General features: G+C 37.7%; 1 protein-coding gene across 3 annotated transcripts in view; it reads right to left on the bottom strand.

Annotated features, from left to right (window-relative positions):
- UVRAG (UV radiation resistance associated) overlaps positions 1–16,056 on the bottom strand; it is a 324,828-nt gene that overhangs the window by 256,183 nt on the left and 52,589 nt on the right. For 2 of the 3 annotated variants that reach the window (XM_034933393.3, XM_055094696.2), the window contains exon 4: positions 6,344–6,505. The exons of the other annotated variant lie outside the window; for it this stretch is intronic. In XM_034933393.3, coding sequence (XP_034789284.2) covers positions 6,344–6,505 — 162 coding nt within the window. The remainder of the gene's footprint in view (positions 1–6,343; positions 6,506–16,056) is intronic. 3 annotated transcript variants of the gene reach the window in all.

Raw genomic sequence — 16,056 nt, 5'->3', positions numbered from 1 at the left:
ACATGTAATTTTTTATTCTCTTTTCTGTGCTTTTCTAAATTTTCCAAATTGTCCACAAACAAAATTAGAAGAAAATAAAAATATACACTTAAAGAAAGGGATGGGAGAGTATGGGGAGAAACAAATCTAACATGAAGGTAAAGTTCTCAAAGTGTAAACTTCATGAAGACGTGCATTAAAATAGTTTGTTGAAAAATAAGAAACAATATAGTACTAGTACTTGAAAAGATACGGGGTTAAAAAGTAAGTGACCTGAGTTCTAATTCCAACTTTAACTGTTTCTTAAGGAACTCTTCAGAGAAGGGAACTCTGACTTGTTTTACAGCCCTGGTACCCCTACTCTATCCAACATATAGTAGTTTATCAATGTTAATGGTATATACTTTAATTCCTTCATCAGCCAAAAACCAGAAAACATTTCCTGCCCTATCTTGCATGAGTATCATAAAAACGGAATGAGATAATAAGATATGAAAGTATTTTTGGAAATCAGATGTAAAAAACATTGATTAAAAAATCTAATAATGTATTAGGAATAAGGCAACCATAAAACTCAGAAAGATCCCTTTGTTCCTGACTAATAAATATGCTTAACAAAACTGGCTGTATCATATTGCACACTACTGTGCACATTTCCGAACTGCTAAATTATGCTAATAAGCGTAATGTGTACTATCCTTTACTTATCAATTATAGGTTAATGGCCTAACAATAATTGTGTTAGAATCCTAATATGGAAACTATAGAACTTAGAACTTAACCACAACCTCGTATTTTGATATCTTTACGAAAAACAGCATACTTTTTAAGACAGCTGCTAGGATTAGTGAAATGAATAATATATACAGTCTGAGCAATGAAACAACTAATGGCCTAAATCCACCAAACACTGCGCGATCTTTGGCAAATCACTGAATCTTTCTGAGCTTCTGTTTTCTTAAATACTGAGGAAGAAAACAATACTTGTTCACATGATCTTCAAAAAGCTTCAGGTCATTGTATGTATGTAAAAAGATACCCAAACACTGAAGAGGTATACAATTGTTGTTGTTATTAATACAAAGTTCTAACCACTTAAACTAAGCACAAGAATTTCTTCCATAACACGCAAGTTAGGATGATACATGACCCATGTAAGCAATCTACAAAAGAAATCTACCAAAAAAAAGTACCAGATTTGATTTTTGAGTTTAGCAAGGGTGTAGAATACAAGCTCAGTACAGAGATATATATTTCTACATATACTAGCAAAAAAAATTGAAAACAGAAATATTAAAAAAGAAATACCATTTAAATTAGCATAAAAATCTATAGGTATAAATCTAACAAAATATATGCAAGATCTGTATGCTGAAAACTACAAGAAAATTTTTATAAATGGAGAGACATATCATATCTATAGACTGAAAGACTCAATACTATTAAGAAGTTAATTCTCCCCAAATTTTCTTAGATTCAACATCTATCAAAATCCCAGGATTTTTATAGAAATGGACAAACTGTTCTAAAGTGTATATGGAAAGGCCAAAGACCTAGAATAGCCAGAAATTTTTTGAAAAAAGAACAAAGTTGAAGAACTCATTGACTGAATTCTAGACACATTTTAAAACTACAGTAATCAAGACAATTTGGTATTGGCATTAAGACAGAAATACAGATCAATGAAACAGAACCACACAAATGATTCTCAACTATTGATTTTCAACAAAGATGACAAGGTAATTCAATGGAGAAATAATAGCCTTTGCAACAAAGAGTACAGGAACAATTGTTCATCCATCTGCAAAACAATGAACCTTGCACTTTATATAGAAAATTCAAAATGGATCATTGATGTAAATGTAAAACCTAAAACTATAAAACTTCTAGAAGAAAACTTACAAAAGAAAACAAAGGAAAAAGTCTTTGTGACCTTGGGTTAGGCAAAGATAAGACACAAAAAGCATGTAACACAACAGCAAAAACTGACATAGTGGACTTCACCAACATTAAAAAATGAAAAGACAAGCCACAAACTGGCAGAAAATATTGGAAAATACATATCTTATAAAGGACTGATTTATATCCAGAATACATAAAGAACTTTACAACTCAATAATTCAAACAACCCAATTAAAAATGAGCAAAAGATCTGAACACTTCACACAGAGAGAGAGAGAGAAAGAGAGAGAGAGAGAGAGAGACTGATCTCAAATAGACTTTTTTTGCTTACAAGGCTCAATTTAATTTTGTCATTAGGAAAATTCAAATTAAAACTACAATGAGATACCACCTCAAAATTTAAAAAGACTGGCAATCACAAGTGCTAGCAAAGATGTGAAACAAATAGAACTATTATACATTGCTGATGGGAATGCAGGATGTTATAGTCACTTTGGAAAACTGGCAGTTTCTTATAAATTTCAACATACATTTACCATTAGACCCATCAATTCCATTCCTGGAGATTTACCCAAAAGAAACACAAAGACCTATATTTAAATATTCATAGTAGCTTTATTTATTATGGTGGTGGTTACTCAACTCTATCGGTTTTTCAAATTCATTGAATTGCACACTTTAAAAAGGGTGAATTTTATGACATGTAAATTATACCTCAATAAACCTAACTTTAAAAAAATACTTTATTCAGAAGTCATTCCTCCCTGATTCTATACAAGCTGGTCTAAATATCTCTTCCCCGCATGACTCTCACAGCTCTCTATGAAGGTATTCATCAATCATCAGTACACTGGGTCTAAGAACCTTGTCCTACAAATCTCTGGATCCTTAACACAAAGAACAATGCCTGGTAGAAAGTATATGATCTATCAATGAACCTAACTGATTCTGGCCATTATCCTAAAACATCTTAGCCTCACGTTCCTCCAAAACTTTATAACTCTATTTAATCTTATTTTTAGCAGTATGTTACTTGTTATAGCTATTTTATAGATAAGTTTTGACTTTCTACAATGATCTTAAGTTTCTATCTGGCTTTAAGAAACATGTTTTTTCTTTTTTTTTTCTTTTCTTTTTTTTTTTTTGGTCTCTGTTACTCCAGCATAACTGACTTTATATGAAGACACCTGAATGCCAACTCTCTGAAATTAGGGCTGGTTAGATATAAGCTCAGCTGGGTGTGGCAACAAGACCACCACCGAAGGAAAATGTGACTTGAAAAACATGATGAAACCCATCTTCACTAGCCAAAAAAGCCCTTCAGGCCTAGAGCCCTGCAACCACAACGTTAAGAAGCACCATCCTCCATGAAATATAGATACTTTCAAGTAGAAGAGAAACAAGTACTTAATATCAGAGTCTATCCAAAGAGAGCCAAGTATGGTATGTGGGAAGATAGATGGGATATATACCCCAGTGCAGGGATCTGGTTGGTCAGTCTAAAGACAACAAGTACCTGGTAGCAAAAAAGAAAACAAAGGCCCTGGCCTAAACCAAAAGTCATTATTTTCTAAGTTTTAATTAAGATAATCCCTAAAACAGAGAAAAAAATTAAGATTTTTTAAAAAATGTTTAAATTGTAGTTTAGAATGTAGTTTAAAGAACATATATATTATATGCACTGTTCTGGTCACTATAGGACACAAAATAAAAAAATATGTTAAAAGCATGATCTCACTTGTCCGTGGAATCTAAAAAAGTTGAACTCATAGAAGTAGAGAGTAGAATGGTGGTTAACAGGAGCTGCGTGGAGGAGAGGAGGCTTGGGAAGATGCTGGTCAAAGGATACAAAATTTCAGTTAAATAGGAGGAATAAGTTCACGAGACTACAGCATGGTGACTACAGGTAAAAAATTTAAAAATAAAAAGTATGGTAAGCAAAATGAGCACAGAGATTTTTAGTTTTTTTTAGATTTTCAAAAAAATTTTTTTTTTTTTTTTTGAGATAGAGTCTCACTCTGTCACCCAGGCTGGAGTGCAGTGGCGCCATCTCGGTTCATTACAACCTCCACCTCCCGGGTTCAAGCAATTCTCCCACCTCAGCCTCCTGAGTAGCTGGGATTACAGGCACATGCCGCTGTGCCCAGTTAATTTTTGTATTTTTAGTAGAGACAGGGTTTTGCCATGTTGGCCAGGCTGGTATCAAACTCCTGGCTTCAAGTGATCCTCCCGCCTCAGCCTCCCAAACTGCTCCCAAGGTTACAGGCATGAGCCACCACACCTGGCCCAGATTTTCAGATTTTTAACCTGAAAAAATGCAGAATTAAATTGTTTCTTTAATAAGAAACATCTCAGAAAGTATTATATTGAATGAATATGAAGAAAGCATCAAGATGTTTATAGATAATCTATGACTAATATTTTATGGTTACCTTTAATAGTAGTACCATAGGCATCACAAAATAGAAATGAGATTCATTCCAAGGTGGGGTGGAGGGTTACCAAGGACCACATGTATATACATGTGTAGTATAGGACAAAGAGAATGAATTTTTAAATCAGCCAGGCCTGAATTTAAATCTTAGCTCCAGCTGTGTGAACTTGAATCATTTCCTAGAGTTTCTGAGGCTCAATTTTTTTCATCTGGAAAATAAGGGCAATAATATCAAACTTCACAAGGTTGCTATAAATATTAATTATAATAATCTATATCTGATGATAGCAAATAGGTTTCATTTCATTTGCAATTCTAACAGATTTCTAGTTTTGTCCTGGAACACTGTTAGAAAGGATTCTGAAGGCCTGGTGCCATGGCTGGTGCCTGTAATCCCAGTACTTCGGGAGGCCAAGGCAGGAGGACTGCTTGAGCCTAGGGGTTCACAACCAGCCAGGGCAACATAGCAAAACCCAATGTGAAAGGAAAACATCTTGGGCCCCCAAAATCATTAAGGAAAACTCAAGCTGGAAACTGCTTGGGGGCCCTTCCTCCCATTCTATTCAAAGTCACCCCTCTGCTCACTGAGATAGATGCATATCTGATTTGCCGCCTTTGGAATGGATAATCAGAAACTCAGAAGAATGCAACCGTTTGTGTATCACCTGTCTGTAACCTGGAAGCTCCCTCCCTGCTTCGAGTCTTCCTGCTTTTGTTTCAAGTTGTCCTGCCTTTCCAGACTGAACCAATGTACTTCTTACATGTATTGATTGATGTCTCATGTTTCCTTAAAATGTATAAAACCAAGCTGTGCCCCAACCACCTTGGGCACGTCTTCCTGGGGCGGTGTCACAGGCACATCCTATCTTGGCAAAATAAACTTTCTAAATTAACTGAGACCTGTCTCACATGTTTACACCCATCTCTACAAAAATAAAAATAAAAATTAGCTGGGCATGATGGCGCCTGCCTGTAGTCCCAGCTACTTGCTGAGGCAGGAGGTATTGAGGGATTGAGGCTGAGGCGGAAAGGATCACTTGAACCCAGGAGTTTGAGGCTACAGTGAGCTATGATCACACCACTGCACTCCAGCCTAGGCACCAGGGCAAGACCCTGTCTTTAATTAAAAAAAAAAAAAAAAAGAAGTAAATAAAAGAAAGGAAGAAAGAAAATATTATGGAGCTACTTTTGAGCCCAGTTAAAAGAGAACTGTAGAGGCCAGGCACAGTGGCTCACACCTGTAATCCCAGCACTTTGGGAGGCCGAGGTGGGTGTATTACCTGAGGTCAGGAGTTCGAGACCAGCCTGGCCAACATGGAGAAACCCTGTCTCTACTAAAATACAAAAAATTAGCTGGGCATGGTGGCGCATGCCTGTAATCCCAGCTACTTGGGAGGCTGAGGCAGGAGAATCGCTTGAACTTGGGAGGCGGAGGCTGTGGTGAGCCGAGATTGCGCACCATTGCACTCCAGTCTGGGCAACAAGAGTGAAACTTCGTCTCAAAAAAAAAGAACTGTAATCTACTAGCTACATCAGTCATGGGTACAGCAGAGGTGGAGAACCAGTGGCAGCACATAATCCAGGCAGGTGTCATCCTGTGCTCAATAAATAGTAGCTCTTCTTATTCCTGGAATAACGCTACTGGTCAAAAGAGAGGTATTTAACATGACGTTCCTTATTTCAACTTAATTTTCAGATTCTAGGTGAGGACATCCAGTAAGACAGAAAAAGCGAAATGCTATGAGAAAGCACATTCTTTCCTAAACACACACACAAATCCGTCTTCATAAATTTCTTCAGACAAAGGTGTTTGTTAAACTACGCAATGATTCAAACATAACAATGTAAGTAACATAAGTAAACAATAACATATGTAAATGATCATCAAGGTCTCTCTTAGTGATATAAGTAAACAGTCATAAAAGTCTCCCTTTATAATAGGAAACGCAGAATCAGAAGAATCAACAGAAAGGTTAGACAGGTTAATTTGGAGATGACAACTACTTGAAACCACAGTCTAAAAATTACCTGCTGACCCAAGTATTTCAGCCCATCCAAACAGACTTTCCATTCAATCAACAGCTGGTAGATGTTCTCCTTTCCACCCCATATCTTCACCACGAAACAAGACACAGATGTATCAAGATGGTCTGGCATAATTCCAAAATCGAGACTTCGCCATGTGGGATTCTGCTCATGAAAATGAAAAGACGCTTTAGGACAACTCTATTTGTTTACGATTATTTCAATTAGGTGATAAATCATTTTGTTTTTCAAAACCAAAAGACCTCATAAATACATTAAATTGCAAACTTAAGTAAGCCAAGAAGACATTACAATTGACACAAAAGGGGTGATAATGGTACTTTTGAATTTCTCTGCTTACTTATTATAGTCATTAGAAGAAGCGTATATTCCTATCACTCACTTACATGGTTTCATATGGTAATTCATTCATTTATTCGACACTTAATACGTGATTATTAAGAGCCAACACATAAACAATGCCCTCAAAGAGGCTCCAACTTACTGTTGGATTCAAACCTCCATTTAAATAATTACACTGTTTTATGCAAAGTTCAATAACAGAATTATGCATAAGGCTACACAGCAGAAGAGAAAGGAAAAATAAACTCTGATGAACAGGGGAAGACATCACAAAGGCTGTGAAACCTGGCTTTTAACAGATAAGTGGGCTTTCACCAGATTAAAATAAGTAATTTCAGGCAAAGAGGAACACAATACGAAAAGGGCTCAGAGGTGTAAAATGCCAAGGTGTGGTCAGGGCACTCAGGACTACTGCTGGAGCACACAATACAAAAGTGGCAGGACACAAAGCTTGACAGACACACAAGGAACTGAACTGAAGGATCTTTTATGCCTTTTGCTAGGATGGAATACTTTACTCTGTACAACAGTTGGGCCATTGAAATGTTTTCTAGTTGAAAATAACAAGGTCAGCTTTATGCTCTGAAAGAACATTATTTCTCATTAAGAGAATCGTCCAGGGAGTTGAAACCCTCTCTGAAAAGTGAAAACGTTAAGGAGCTTTCATAACATCAAAGGAATGAACTACAATGTAATACGTCAACTACTTTTGCTTATTTCCCCTACATTAAACATAAGGGCTTTCACTGCTGAATGTAAACAAAATCAACCTATTAAATTACCAATTTTCATATTATGTAAATCAGTAAATCAAAGGGTCTTCAGATAAGGGTAACTAACTGTTCTTGGCTTTGTGGCAGTTTTTTTTTTTCCTGACCAAAGTGTAAGGTGGGAGAGGACACTGAAATACTACCACAAATAGCATGATGATAACCTAGCACACACACTTATGCAGTCAGTTTTATACTGGATTGTATAAAAACTAAATGCTAGCCATGCAAGAATTTCAGTCTAAGATCAACAGAATTCCACTCTTAAATGACCTCCAGTCTGTATCTCACTATAACTGTTTTAGCAGCCCTGCTAAATAGGGGCAGAGTTTCAATTAAATGTGAAGACAACAATAAGGTCTGGGAGTAACTATGCTGATCCACACTACAAGAAATGCTTACAAAGTTCTTCAGGCTAAAGGGAAACAACACTGGATATAGACTTGGATCTAGGCGAAAGAATGGAGAGCACTGGCAATTGTAAACATGTGGGTAAATATAAAAGACTATATGGCCCAAGGGTGAATGGGTGAATGGAAGGGAGCCATCCATTTCTGATAACGACTGATGAGACAATCCTCTCACTGAAAACAACTAAAATGTCAGCTAAAATATTTTTAAAATAATAATAATAATCACCATTAACATCAAAGAATTTCCAAACCAAGGAAGAAAGAACCCAGAGAGATAAGTGGAGATCTAGAGGTCTTTGTCGTGAAGCCATGACGGATCTATACAAAGCCGGGGCTTTGGTTTTCACATTCTTTCTTTTTCTTTTTTTCTTTTTGGGGTAGAGACAGGGTCTCACCATGTTGCCCACACTGGTCTCTAAGTCATGGGCTCAAGCAATGCTCCCACCTCAGCCTCCCAAAGTGCTAGGATTACAGGGGTAAGCCACTGCACGTGGCCAGTTTTGGCATTCTTAAAGGAAGCAAGGACATAATTCAAGAGCCAGGCCCAGGTCCCACCCATGACTAAAAAATGTCCCTCTCCACACTGAGGACCACAAAAGGGCTATACCCCTAAACAGCATAAGTGAAACTAAACTAAATCCACCAAATCCCTACACACAGATGTCTGTAGGGAAGGTTGCCATGACAGATGAGAGGAGAACCTTCCTTGGAAGAAGAAATTACACAGAATGCAGCAGAGATAAAAAGAACAATATGAAAAAAAAAAAAAGGTTTAAAAACATGGATGACAGAGTAAAAAGATCTGATATGCATTTAGCAAGCAGTCCAGAGAGAGAAAATGGATTAAGGAAGGAGGCAAGGAATTATTTAAAGAGGTAAGTAGCAATTTCCTAGACTGATTAAAAAAAAAAAAACTAATTCACAGGTTTAAATACGTAACAGGTCCTAAGCAAGATAAATAAAACCATATCAGAACACATAAAACCAAGTAACTGACAACCAAGAAATCCACCCAATGAAAATACTCTTCACAAATCAGAGTAAAATGAATTCTTGGGAGTGTGACACTAACTAACATATGCTCACTAAAGAAAATCCTAAAGGATGCACTTTAGGCAAAGTGAACTCAGAACATTTTTGCTGCAAGAATGAATGAATAGCAAATAAATGGTACCTATAAGAGTAAATCTGAAGAAGGGGTAGGATGTCTGACATGATAAAATGAGTAGCTCAGCAAATTTTTCCCCCAAAAAGCATCAGTAAAACTGGACAAAATTCACAATCCACTGGCAGAAGTTACTGGCTTGAGGTATCTAAGCATAAAGTCACGAATCACTGGGTGACCACTAAGCTATGCAGACATAGCAGTAATCACTAGAAACGTGGATGGGCTTGGGAACAGCAGCAGACCGTCACCCAAACAGAACCACTGGCTTGTGGAATGGCTTTGAAGAATCACGTAGCTTCAGCCTTTCCTCTGAAAAATGAAGAGAGCTGACAGGCAGAGTGGTAGAGAGGAAAGTGCTATAATGAAGCCACGTTGTTGAATTACATAATTCCGTGTCTCAGAATCTTCAGTTATAAAACTATCACCTCACAGGGTTTTTATGAAGCTTGAACAGAATAGTAATAAAAAACTAATTACAGCAATAGCTACTATTTTAATACTTACTAGTGACAGTCACTATATAAAGTATTAATAATAGATAAAAAGGGCATAGAGAATGCTTATTCTAGCACATACAAATATTTAATCCGCTGAATAAATTAGCCTTGTTAATCCTAACAATAAATCCACATGAAGTAAATAAGACAATTTGTTAATTCTAATAGTTAAGACAAAATACCATGTTTCATCAAATCCAAGACACCACCAATCATAAAATGCATCATAATTGTATATACAACCAAAAAGAACTGGTTTTAAGATGCATCTAGATTGTGCAGGAATGTTAAATTGTGAAAAATTAAAAATCAACAAAACAGAAGCTGAGTCTTCTTCCCTAAGGTCACTTAGTAAAAACAGTATCAGAATTTGAATCTAGTTCTCTAGAATTTGTCTCATGTTCATTTTGTGTGTGTGTGTTGTTGTTGTTTTTTTCTCTTTCTACCAAATTACAAAAGACAGAATTTAGAACAAAGGCGGGCTAAAGAGAATGTCAACAATTTCCTTATTTTATATCTCACAGCCAGAGGCAGAAAAGGAAGAAAGAACTCTGCCCTCTGCCTATGCCCTATTCTCTGAGAGAAACGAACTGCGGAGACTCCACAGGTCTCACACCTGCTCTTGCTGCTCCATCACCAGACTCTACAGCTGACTAGGGCTGAGACAAAACAAACGACTAAACATAATAGCAAAGCCTAGACCACTACTACAAGAATGAAGCATTCATTACAGATTAGCTAAGAAGGAACTGGCCCTTCACTGGTTCACCCAACTGTCCACCGAGGACGCTGAGAAAACTGTAGCTAGGAATACTGGGGAAAAGCCTTCTAGCCTGCAGCCTGAGGATGTGCCTGCTCCCCTGGAACTGAGTACCCTTCACCAACTCTACCTTACATGAGTAATGGCAATCATTTGTGAGCCATTTACTACATGCTGAGCACTATACCGGATTTAATTTAACATGAACTACAGGACAAACAAGGAAGCTGCGTACAACATAGAAAGAGACAAAATGAGGGCTTCCTCTAGCTTACATATCCTAGGAATGAAAGCAATAAAAGGGACCTTTGAATTTGCCTAGTCCACCTCAAATTCTGAAATGAGGAAGCTGACAGCCTCTGGTGGGACCCCCTCCCTGCCTCTACCCCCACCCATTCTTTTCCTGGTTAACGTTTCTCTGACCACTAGGTTTCAGTTCAAACATCTCTTCCTCAGAAGCCTTCCCAATTCTCTTTAACTGTCAGCCTTCTCTGCCTGCCACCCACTGTGAGGATGGGGCTTTTTTTGCTATTGTTTTCCCAAGTAGATAATACAGTAACCTGGAGACAAAGTAAGTATTCAAATATTTGCAGAATTAAAAAAAAAAAAACTATTCCTGGCACTTTGCTGCAACAAGACCTAATCACTTTGGGGTCAAAAATATTAAATTTAAGGCCAAGACCAGAAAGCATAGCTTAAGATTCATTTGGAAAAAGTGATTCACTTTCTCACCTAATATGAATCATGCTTTATAAATAGAGAATAAAAACCATTTTACTCATTTTTACTACTGGTATAATTATTACAAGAAAGGGGGAACAATGAAAGCTGTGTGTTCACTGATGTCCTTGGGGCTGGCTGCCGCTCCTCTATGCTCCCATAGGAACCTGTGAGTGGTTAACTTTCTTATGGCACCTGGCATGACACATCACCATCACTGATTTTTTTGCCTGTCTTCCCCTCCAGAACGTGAGCTCCTCAAAGGCAGGGATTTCTACTAGTGTATTTATCCTCTACAATATCCAGCACCATTACCAAAGGTTCAGTGTGCCAGGTACTATACTACTAATTTGACTATATATTCTTATTTAATCTTCACGAAACTCAAGAGTCCTGTGAAACAGACAGCACTATCCCAATTTTTCAGGAGAAGCTGATGCTAAGAATTATTAAGTCACTTGTCTAAGGTCATATGGTTGGTTATATCTGGAACAGGAAGACAAAGTCAATATCTGACACTGACTCTAAAATCATGGCAGCAGGCCAGGAGCGGTGGCTCACACCTGTAATCCCAGCACTTTGGGAGGCTGAGGCAGGTGGATCACAAGGTCAGGAGATTGAGACCAGCCTGGCCAATATGGTGAAACCCCACCTCTACTAAAAAATACAAAAATTAGCTGGGCGTGGTGGGGCGCGCCTGTATCTCAGCTACTCAGGAGGCTGAGGCAGGAGAATCGCTTGAACCTGGGAGGCAGAGGTTGCAGGGAGCCGAGATCGCACTACTGCACTCTAGCCTGGGCGACAGAGTGAGACTCCGTCTTAAAAAAAAAAAAAAGGCAGCATTAGATCACTTTTGTATACGAGGAAGGCCATGTTGTGGGGACTGTCTAAAGTAAGAATAATGGAGCCTTATGTCCCAGGCAGCCCCTGAAGTTCGAGTATAATATAATCATTAATGTTCCTCATGATAACCTTGACTTGTTGAGAAAAGGTTGAATAATCTTCCCTTATTTAAGAAAGGGGAGAGGAAGGAAATCCATTAAAAGGTAATATGGATATGAAAAACTCAAATGGTAATATTTTACTAAACTGGAATTCAACAGACCACCAACTCCACTTATCCTTGAACAGTCAAAAAGAAGATGAAAAAGAGCTTGTTAACTATCAAGTTAGATCAAATATATCCCATCAATTTTTTTAAAAAGACTCCAATACTTGTTCGGGATTTGTTTACTCCTAATTGGCATTAACTGGTGTGATTTTCCAGAACAAGTGCTCCACAACATAAATATCATAATACCATATTAAACTAAACTAAAACCACAACATAATACCATAATCCCACCAGAATGGCTAAAATTTAAAAGATAGATAATACCAAGTTTGGGCAAGGATAGAGCAACTAAAAATCTCACACTGCTGGTAAGATGTAACTGGTACAAATGCTTGGGAAAATTATTTGGCAATATCTACTAAAGCTGAACATAACCTACAACCCAGCACTTAATTCCACTTCTAAGTACCTACCTCAGAGAAAGGCACACATATGTTCAGCAAAGGATATGTTCATTAGAATTAGTGAACTACTATATACAACATGAACGAATCTCACAAATATTATGCTGAGCAAAAGAGCAGACGCAGGCCGGGCGCGGTGGTTCGTGCCTGTAATCCGAGCACTTTGGGAGGCCAAGGTGGGCGGATCACTTGAGATCAGGAGTTCGAGACCAATCTGGCCAGCATGGTGAAACCCTGTCTCTACTAAAAATACAAAAAAAAATTAGCCTGGTATGGTGGTGCACACTTCACCTACTTGGGAGGCTGAGGTGGGAGAATCACTTGAACCTGGGAGGCAGAGGTTGCAGTGAGCCAAGATCCCACCATTGCACTCCAGCCTGGGCAACAAGAGCGAGACTCTGCCTCAAAAAAAAAAAAAAAAAAAAAAAAGGGCATATGCCATGTAAAAGTTCATAACCAGGCAGAACTAAGCTATGGTGTTAGAAGTCAGAAGAGAGGTTCTCTCTGGGAAAAGGTAGTGACTGAAAAGCAAGAGATAGGCCGGGCGCAGTGGCGCATGCTTGTAATCCCAGCACTTTGGGAGGCCGAGGTGGGCGAATCACCTGAGGTCTGGGGTTCGTGACCAGCCTGACTAACATGTTATGATGAAACCCCATCTCTACTAAATATAAAAAAATAGCCAGGCATGGTGGCACATGCCTGTAATCTGAGCTACTTGGGAGGCTGAGACAGGAGAATCGCTTGTACCTTGGAGGCAGAGGTTGCAGTGAGCCGGGATCGCACCATTGCACTCCAGCCTGGGCAACAAGAGTGAAACTCCGTATCAAAAAAAAAAAATAAAACAAAACAAAGAAAAGCAAAAGATGATCGTGTTTCATTGATCAGTTCCTTTTGAAAAGTCATAAGGCTATTATTTGCGCATTTACTAGATGTGTACAATATCTCAATAAAAAGTAATGAAACTATTTTTTTTAAAGATCCAACAAGGGAAAAAACAAGAGGTGCCCCCACTGAAATAAATCAAATGAAGTCATCTCTTCCTGATGTATGTCCTAAAGCCTAAACCTTCCTGGTCTTCAAATTATACCACCCTAAAAGGTAGTCATTTACTCCCCTTTGTGTAAGACCCCCTTTCAATAAGAGTAAATATATTCTAAAATATGAAGTAGCATAATTTCCTATTACTATTAGAGTGATAAAGTATCAGAAAAAGCAGAAAATAATACCTCCTTCCAAAGTGAAAAAATGACACTTGGTGAATGTATCTGAAGGGGCATAATGCATGGCAAGGAAGAGGGATAGATACTCTTGGGGGTTGTTGTAGCAAATATTCTTAAATACTTCATTCAAAATCAAATGCCTCTGGAGGACAGGGAAGTTTTTTGAAGTTATTTCATGTGGTTGAATAGATGACCTGGGTGTTCTTTCTAAGGCAATACAACACTAATACAGTAGAGCTATTGTCAATCTTCTGATTACAAAGACTTTCCTTTATACTATTACAAAATAGTTGCCAGACAATGAGCAATAATTCCTAAGTTGGTACATTCAGATACAGGCAGATACAGCCTGCCACACATTCAAAGATTTTATAGCCTACTATTTTTACTATATAGACGCAGATGATTTTTTTAATTTATATTTAACCTATACATACCCGCCCAATTTCTACATGGAACAAATTAATCAAGTACTAATATCATCCAGGGACCTATGCCACCACATTCACTGAAAAGTAGAATATCAGGATATTTATAAGCTCTGAAAAGTTCACTGTCTACCACACACCCACAAGAGGACACAAAACCATTATTTATTACTGTTGCTTGATAACAAATGTATGGTTACAAGAACACAACCAAGAACTCATAAAATGTGTTCTAACTTTCTGAAACCATACAACACATCTCACTGGAATAGCATACTGATTTTATCATTACTATTAACACAATAAACGCTCTTTCCCTGTCTCATTCACTTTTATTCAGACTTCCTATCTCAATTTAGAAATTACTAATTATTAGAAACCTTTCCTAACTTCTCCCTCCAAACTAACATAAATAACACTTTTACATGTTTTCATGGCATCCTGTTCTTCCCTGGTACTACATATAATTCCATGTGTTGATTATCTCTGTCTCCCTTCAAATCATGTAGTTAACCAGACAGAAGTTGGAAAACCTTGAAGATGATGCAGTTTAAAAGACAGTAACATAATCTGACATAAGCTACACACACACACACACACACACACACACACACTCAATGTTATTTCATCCAATCATAATTCAACTGAAACATAAAGTTGGTTTGAGAATCACTCAGACCAGTAACTCATAAAAAGTATTTGTACTGTTTAGCCAGTTTTTTTCCCAAAGATTTAAAAACAGCTCCTCAGTCACAATCTCAACAGAACTTTATCGTTCTGATAAATTATGCCACATGCTTTCCCTAAAATGCATGCTCTAGAAATTGTTTATTCAATGATAAAGCCTATCAGTGACCTCTGTTAGCCCTCTAGCAGACTTAATCAGTGGAAGGAAGTGGGATATAAGGCAGGCTGCAAAACAGCAGGGCTCTGGAACACTGGTTTTACTAGTTATTAGCGGTGTGACCTAGATCAAGTTCCTCAGCCTGCTGAACCTGGTTCCTCAGCTGTAAAACAAGCACATCTCTTAGCTTGGAATGCTATTATCAGGATGAGAAATAATGTATATGACATGTCCAACATGCTACTTCAATCATAGGTGGGTACTTATAATTGATACCTCTTCTTCATTTAAAAAATCCATGTACAGAGACATTTCAAAACACATACAAATTAGCTATCAGTATACTCCCACCATGAGATTTTTAATATTCTAATAAAAGTTTAAAACTTGTTTTTGGAAAAATAACCAATGATTAGATTAACTTTGTAACTGTTAAAGGCAGATGTGGGTTTGCAATATAATTAATCTCTTTTATAAACATGAGAAACCAACTTCAGAGAATTTAGTCACTTCCATTGTTATTGCTTCAATAATTTTACGTATTAACCCAATGACCCTTCAATAATATCAAGGATCTAACCTCTCCCTGAACACAAGAAGAGATGATATGGAGGGCACAGCTAGCTGAAGCCAGAGACCTTAACACTGAACTATACATTCAGCATGAATTGTTCTATGCTAAATATATCATGGATAAGGTGAGGGTCCTGGTCCACCAGATGTGCCCCATTTTGCATTAATTGTAATGCTATGCCTTCCAAAATCTCATTCTCATGCTCCTTAGCCCTTGACCATCATCTCCTATTGCTCCAGGCCATTCCCTCTGCTGTCCTGATCCTCAATTCTCTTGCACCTGTCTCTCTGTCATATGTGCCTAGCAACACCTCAAACCACCTCTGCTCACTGCACTCCAGCCTTACTAACTTCTTAGCCATTTCTTGAACACCTCAAGTACACTCCTGTCTTTCTACTTTCCTGTTTCTTGTCCTGTAACAATATTCCTGAAATAGCTATA

The sequence above is a fragment of the Pan paniscus genome, chromosome 9 (genome assembly GCF_029289425.2).
Source record: "Pan paniscus chromosome 9, NHGRI_mPanPan1-v2.0_pri, whole genome shotgun sequence".
Lineage (NCBI taxonomy): Eukaryota > Metazoa > Chordata > Mammalia > Primates > Hominidae > Pan > Pan paniscus.
This window is presented reverse-complemented; position numbering and strand designations above follow the sequence as displayed.